General features: G+C 58.7%; 1 protein-coding gene across 1 annotated transcript; it reads left to right on the top strand.

Moving 5' to 3' along the window:
- Window positions 1–4,888: 4,888 nt before the first annotated feature.
- On the top strand, window positions 4,889–5,485 carry BXZ73DRAFT_59173 (uncharacterized protein; the record flags this gene model as incomplete). Its single annotated transcript, XM_048021678.1, has 1 exon — window positions 4,889–5,485. A coding segment is annotated over one exon (597 nt), but the record flags the coding sequence as incomplete, so codon positions are not given.
- Between the last annotated feature and the right edge of the window lie 2,403 nt (window positions 5,486–7,888).

Raw genomic sequence — 7,888 nt, 5'->3', positions numbered from 1 at the left:
TGCCCTCCTACCCTCTCGGACTTCGTTGCTACGACGCCTGCGCCCTCATGTATATATTCTAGCAGTCTTTGTGCTCTATCTACAGTTTCGACGCCCCCACACAGCGCGTGCTACTCACCCCAAGCTCTCTGTCCGTCTGCCGCCGCCGCCTCCGCGTTCAGCCCTCCGCCTTCCGCACCTCAGCCTTCAGCCGCCGTCCGTCTCGCCTCAGTCGTCCCGCCGTCCTCCGCATCGTCTCCGCGCTCATCGCGCTTCTTCTGTCTTCTTCACGCCCTCTTCTTCTCCTCTCGCGCCGGGCCGACTTCCCGTGGTACAAGCTCGACGGACTCGCACGCGTTCCCTCGCACCACCCCTTTCGCGCGCCCTCCGGCGTTAGCGTCCCATCAACGCACGCGATCGAGCCTCGCTAGCCCATCGACGTCGCCGGCGTGGAGTAGCCGACCAAGACCAATGCACTGTTGGACAGAGGCTGGCGTGATATCGTCGTTTGGATGCCATGATGTGTGATCTTCAGCCCTTCGGCGCCTCTCATGGCGTACGCGAGATCGAACAGGATCACCCTATCTCCGTCGCCATCTCCTCAATATTCAATCCTGCCACTCCCAAGGCAAACGATCAAAGACCCCCAACTTGTGGAGCGGTAAGCTCGAGAACCCTTGTTCCCGACAGCGAGCATGATCTTTCTGCGCAGGCCATAGTCATCCTCGCACGGGACGAGGACGTGAGGTCCACTCTCCTCTCCATTCATCTAGATAAGGCGGAAGGCGCAACCCCTATATACTACAATGTATCCTATTGACCGTCCCCAGGCGCTCCCCCGAAATCCCTCCTTCGCTCCCTTCCCCATGGCGGACGCCGACGACCGGAGTCCTTCTCCAAATGGATTTGTGGACCGCCCCTTTGGTGAGGATGCACAAAGCATTCACCGCTGCGAAGCCTCCAGACACCCCAGGTGAGTGCTCGAGCGGCTGGTCCGGAGTTCAAGGAAACGACCCCCCCTCAGGCCAACCCCCTACCCGGAATGCGTGATATGCAAAGACGCGATCTACGGGCATGCGGTAACGATACCGTGCGGCCATGCTCTCGACGTCGTCTGCCTACGCAGGATGCATCAGGAAAAACCCAAATCCATAATGAGATGTTACTGAGGCTTGTGAGGGCTAATGAGCCAGATTATCGTGTTATTCTGAAGTATTGTTTTTCGCTTACCCATCTGCTAATGAGAGACCATTACACGGAGAAGGAAACATTAGTCGCGAGAGCAGGCCCTCACCAGGCGTATTTAGTCTCACTCATGTCCGTAGATCACTTATTCAAGCACAGGATATCGAACAATAGCACTGATCATACATCATAGCGCAAACATGAACATTGATTCAATATCTAAGGTGTGTGCACAGGGAGAACGGAAGATGGAGAAGCTATGTACCAACGAGGGCGCTAGACCCGGCGCGTGCGCACGAGCGACAGAGCACGTATACGAACGCCGCATCCCGAAGCACGCGCGGGAAGAGCAGATACAGTACAACGGGGGAGCGGTGGAGATCGTAAACGACAAGAATGGGATGGGAGTAGAGGGAAGAGGGTGTGGTTATACGTAGTCCGATCGGGGAGGTCCCGGCGCACGCGTTCCTAGCGGAGGTACTCCCCATTGCAAGGGCGCGTGGACCTCCTTCGCGAGGTATGACCAGTCGAGCCCGAGCGCAAATACAGTGTGCACGCGCACGGGCGCCCTTCTCGAGCTCTTCACGCACCGTCCATCTGCCGGTCCTCTCGCGGACCGCATCAAGTGCGCCACCCTCGACGGCGCACGAACGTGCCCTCCCCTCATGCACGAGGCCTGAGGCCTTGGGGATGTCCTTCCGCACCTTGCCCTTCTTCGAGCCGCCGCCGCCGCCGCACTGCCCACGCCCCGGCCCGTCAGCCGCCTGCATCCGGACCCGCCCCGTCCTCGCTCTTGCGCTAGAGACAGCAGCGGGCGGGTCGTCGACCTTAGAGACGACGAACAGCGGGACCGTGTGCGAAGTCGCGGCGGTCGTGTGCTGTCAGGCGCCGACAAGTGTGTGCGCGCCGAAGACGTGCAGCGGAAGACGGCGGGAAGGACGCTGGCGCTCGTGCTGTCGCCGCCGCCGCCCGCTGGCCTGTGAGACCGGGATATGGACGAGGACGAGGCCGTCACCGGGGTGGGGGCGGGGGCGGAGCGCGTACGTACGCCAGGCCTGTGCGTATCGCTCGGGGGTCTGTGCGTGCGTGTAGGGGGATGCAGGGGAGGAGTAAAGCGGGAAGAGAGATGATATAGGCTTACAGCGAAGGAGGAGGGGTCAGGGCACACATGGGGGAAAAACAGGTCAGCAGAGGAGAACCAATGAGTAAAGTACACTACCTCACCGGTGACGAAGATATTTGTGATCCCAGAGCACGTCCACTCGATGTCGATGTCCGGGTCAGTGGGGCTTGCCGCGCAAGAGTGCGCGTTGTTTGACTTGTACTCTTCGTCATCCTCGTTCAAGACGGAAATCGATAAAAGAACTCGATCCGTCCCTCGCGCTCTTCAGTACAGAGCAAGCCCTGCCCATCTGAACCTTTGCTGGGCACGAAATGACCCCCAGACAAAAGTGGACACGCGCCGCTGGCTGCGCCCTCCACATGCGGCGGCAGTAAGCACAAGCGCGGTGAGCAGGGGCACAGGCAGGAGATCGCGACGGGGGCACTCACAGATTCCCGAGATAGAGGAACGGGAGACGGATGGACCGTGTGGGACACGTTGACCTCAGGTGGAGGGGTGGACGTCGACAGCAGCGTGATCTTGGAGACTAACCTGGCAAATTAGTGGCCCAAGGGAGCCCACGGAAGCGCGGGACGTACCTGCGGCGCCACGCGGCGGCGAAGGAAGAGTTCTGGGGCTCATTGTTGCCCTCAAGGCCGTGGAGGGAAGGGACGAGGATGTAGTCCAGGGCGCGGCTGGTGAGGCGGGCGAGGTGGAGAACTGAGCGAGGTGGAGAACTGAGCGAGGTGGAGAACTGAGCGGCAGAGAAAACAACGATAGGGAGTTTGACTGAGGAGGATGGAGGAGGGGGAAGGGGAGAGGGGAAGGTGGAGAAGGTGGAGGTGGTGGAGACTGCACGGAGCGGGATGCAGGCCTGGGGACGCGCGTCGCGCGTTGAGCATGGGCGCTAGTCTGCGTCCCGTGGTCGCGTCCTCGGCGCGTTCACCGCTCTAAGTAGATGAAGTTCACGTTGTCTTCTCGCCTCCTCCGAGCTCCCTGCCGCACCTCGTTCCCAGCATACCGTCCTCGACTGTTCCTCTAAACTCTCCAAGCTTCCGCGTGTTATTGCGCACTTTGACTGCCACGACCACCATCTAGCTTCGTCCCCTCTGCCTCTCCATGGCTGCCGTCTCTGGTCCCACTCGTTGTTCAAAGCCTGCAGTCCGGCCCTCTGGCTCGAGCTCGCACTAGGTGGCCGTGAGTCCCCATTGCTATCCTCATTGCCTACACACCCAATGAACATGACTGCATACCTGCATCACCTTCGCCACCCTCTACCTCCTTCGACGACCAAAAGCCCGCTTCCCCGCGTGCGAGGGTGGTCAGGTCGTCGCTCATTTATCACCTCCTTCATTACAGAAATCAACTGCGATGACACCCATTCCAATAATCGGTGGGCCATCGTCGGCCAGGGCATGTTCGCACTTCGTGAGATCAACCAGATAGAAAGGGAAATGCGCTCCTACCTCCAGTGGCTGCTCAACATCGAGCCCTCAGCCCTCAAGGAGTTCGAGCCCAAGCCCCGACGCGACTTCAAGGGCTCCGGGCCGTATCCCACGTACGTTCTTCCATCACCCGCGCCATCATCAAGGGATTCTACTACCCCCTACATTGTCGCGTCTGCGCCACCACACGCATCCACAAACAAGACGAAGCAACCGCCTACCACTTCGTCGCCCAAACCCATTTCCCCTCCCGTTTCCGTCCACGCTCATACCCCGCCGTAACGCGCGAGCTCCTCGCCTGGCTCACATGGCGTGCCCGGCACCCCGGACGCCCCAGAGTCGTCGATGTCGATGTCGAAATCCCCGGCGTTGAGTAAATCACTGCCGGGTCCATGTCCCTCGAGATTCTCTACTACCAGATGCTGGACGCGATGTAGTCATCGACTCGCGGGCGCGCCTGGGCGAGCGCGACGCCTGCTTCCGCCTCGATCCGATCGTCGTCGGCTGTGACGCCACGTTCAACACCTACACCCAGCTCGCCCCGGGTGCGGTCATCCCCAACAGCGCGACTTAAGGCCCATACATGTCCTTGCACGCCGACCCGTCCCCTGACCGCCACGCGCAGCACAACTGCGCGGTGCTCCCACTGAGCGTTTCTGCGCGAACTGTATCCGTCCAACACGCGCTGCGCACGCATTCCACGAGCAACGTCGTGATCACTGCGCCTGATTCGCCGAACTACGTGTTGCTGATTCCGCACCGGCAGGTCTACCCGTCGGGCTGCAACGCCCCCGCCTCGTTGCCCACCGCACCTAGCCCACGACCGTGTTCGTCGCACAAGGCACGGTTGTCGCAGTACTTAGACCCGTGAAGCGATACTAGTGTTCTGTATGATCTATGTGTGCTGTTGTGTGAACAGCGGACCGGAAGTCATGCATCATGCACCGTCGCTGCTACTCGTCAGGATCCAGCCGAAAGTATTATTATGGTCTAACTACATGTACAGATATCCACTACACTCACTCAAACACGTTAAATTATACCTCATCCACCATATAATCGACCAGAAGGAAGGTGATAGTGTCTGTAAACTGCGGTGAGTTGGAACAGCGGCAGTATTTTGGCGTATATCGGCTTACCAATATTTTACCTCTCAATAGGGATTTGGGTTTTTCCTGATGTGTTCCAGCGCACCACGCAGGACGAGTCGCTCTTTCCCCCGAAGTGCTGCCGGATCCCGCTCGAGTTCGCCGCGGTACAGAAGCACCTCCCTCTGCCCCTCTGCGAGCGGTACGCCGACAAGCGGCGCGAGTACACGACCTCGGACCGTGTCTACTGTCACACTCCGACATGCTCCGCCTTCCTCGGTCCCCGCCAGAAGGCCGCCGCGCCCGCCGCCAGAGGACTCATGAACATTCTCTTCCGCATCACGTTCTGGCCCCTGATCCTTTTCCTGCGCCTCTTCATCTTCACGAAGACGGTCGTCGCATACACCTGCGCGAACTGCGGCGCGCGCACCTGCGCACGCTGCAAACTGCGCGCGCACACGGAGGGCCGCACATGCCCCGCGGTGGACACCGAGAGGGTGCTTGCGATCGGGCGCGCGCGCGGCTGGAAGCGCTGCCCTGCGTGCGGCCACCTCATTGAGCTGATCGCGGGATGCTCCTGCGTCCGGTGCCCGTGCTGGCAGAATTTCTGCTACCGGTGCGGGGCGCCGTGGGGGACGTGCCGCTGCCACCTGCCGTACTGGAATGTGGGACAGCCCCAGTTCTAGAGCGCCTGTAAACCGATCTGGGTTTACAGCTCGTGACCTACAACGAACTTGCGATTTCTTACTGCACATGATATTCATGTACGAGAATTTGTGGCGAATATTCGATTGATGAAATCAAAGTAGTAGCCGTATATACTGGCAAGTGCACGTCTTCTGGCATCAAAGGTAGTAAGCCACCAGATCCGCAGACTGCACCAGCACCAGACCCCACCCCTCCGTGCGCTCTACGAGGCACCCGTACGCAGGGAAGCGCTGCCATTGCCGTGCGCGCCGATCGCGAGTACGTCTCGGTGGAGGTCGGGTGTGTAGCATTATAAACCTGGGTACTCGCGCGCCGCAGATCCGACAGGTGTACTACGCGGGGTCAGTCACTGCGAAGAGGCCAAAAGCAAGAAACTTGGGCCATAACATGACGTAAAGCAGTATAGTACGTGCACATCGCGGGTCCACTGTAAGGGGCGCGGTAGTTTGAGAGCCGAGGAAGGCGGGGTATTTCTGGGAGTGGTACGTAGTAGACGCGATCCGTGGTCGTATACTGGCGCTGCTTGTCGGTGGCCCCACCGCGCGTGGAGGGGCGACTGGATGTACTGCTGAACCGCGGTGAGCTTGAGCTGAACAGTGGACCCTGGGGCTGGGCGGATCGATCCCATCTCGCGCCGTACCAAAATACGGCCTGGGCTAAGTAGGAACATCAAATCCGCCGTCACAATGAACAAGTTACGTCGTTTTCATCACCTTTGCTCTTCTGGGGTGGTGCCGCCGCTGCGCAGCAGCACTGTTAATCCGCATTCACTGCGGACCAGCCAGTGTGTGCCATTTTAGCTCGTGAACATCGACTCGTGCGGTCTGCTCATTCTTCGACATGGATAATCGTGCAACAAAGTTCCTGGACCCCCACTGCTTTCACCGAAGAGGCCCATCTGTTTAGCACGGTCGCCCTCGTCCCCGATCTATATCGCTGCCACCGGAGCGAGGAAGAGTAAGCCATATATAACGGATTCTGTAGCAACCCTTCGATCAAATTTCGCGCCTTGAGCAAGAGGAAGTTGTGGTCTGTGGAGGAGGAGGAAAGCGAGCTGGGCCGGTACTTTAGTAATCTCCGCTGTAAAGAAACACTTGCACGTGATGTGGCGAAATCGAACATCGGCGCTAATAGGCTGTCCCTTTCGTCATCCACCGCCACTAGTCAGATCTCCCTGCGCCCTAGCGTCTCCGCCGCCTCATCTCCCCTTCGCCGCACAACATGTCCGTTCACGTCGGTGGATTCTGGCTTCCATCCAACGCTGTCCATCATCTGCTCATGAAAGCCTACGGCCTGGCCAACGTCACTCCTCAAGACGCCCCCTTCGCCGCAAGGCTTTACTTCGTCGACAACGACTACCTCAATTGCCCCAGCCTCATTGAACATCACATCCGGAAAGAATCTGGCAAACCTGTCCAAGGACACGTCCTTGTGTGTCGTTTGGCGTTCGTCGACGACGGCCTTGAAGTACCAGATCTCTCCCTCGATCAGAGTGCGATAGCGTGCGCCGACCACTGGTTCCCACCTTGGTTGCGCAACCTTGAAGTCTTCAAAGACGTTCGGTACATACAGTACGAGTATACCGGATACATCAGTGCGTATTACGTCCAATCGGCACCACCACCTATATTCACATCCGCATAGCTATTCCAATCATCTATTCTAAGGAGACGGAGTATAACTGGACACCACAACGAAAGCGTCGTCCGGGAATGCCCGATTGGCTGCGGAAGCGTCACGAGTGGGGTCGCACTTTCACCTACGTGGTAAGCCATTGACTTCATATGTGCCACCTATTTGCTAAGTATATTAGCCTCCGGGTGTGCCTGCCTTGTATATCTATGACGAGGACGACGGTGCCGATACTGACTCGGACTCCGCCCAACCATCCGTAAGCACTCCCAACCGTCGTATGTTCTGCGATGGAACTCATGTTGATCGCATCACAGGGAGCAACCCCCTCACCTTGGGCAAGCGTCCAGCATCCGCGTCGCCGTGTCGCCGGCGCATCCAACTAGCCAGATATTGCGTCTCCGCTCTTTTTACTCTTCATGTATCCTTATTGACATTTATTCACCGCTCTTTCTCCACCACCCCATCCGATATCGTTGCTTGCACCAAGAACCGTCTGTTGTCCGGTACCGCTGACTCGGATGGCACCTAATGACCGCCTACTTAGCTGCACCACGCCGTATCTCTCCGTTCTCATATTCACCGTTACCGCGCTGAGCCGTGCAGCACAAGGCGTTCCACAATTTACCGCACGTTTCCGCGTCCGCATATACTATAGCAGAGCGTCGAGCGGATCGTCGTGAAGCAAAGGATGTACATGCAAAAGCTCGGCCGCTCGGCCCGTCACAACGTCGACGATGGCGACGACG

The sequence above is a fragment of the Epithele typhae genome, assembly GCF_022376455.1.
Source record: "Epithele typhae strain CBS 203.58 chromosome Unknown BXZ73scaffold_247, whole genome shotgun sequence".
Classification (NCBI taxonomy): Eukaryota; Fungi; Basidiomycota; class Agaricomycetes; order Polyporales; family Epitheliaceae; genus Epithele; species Epithele typhae.
Note: the sequence above shows the minus strand (reverse complement) of the source record. Positions and strands in the feature narration are given on the sequence as shown.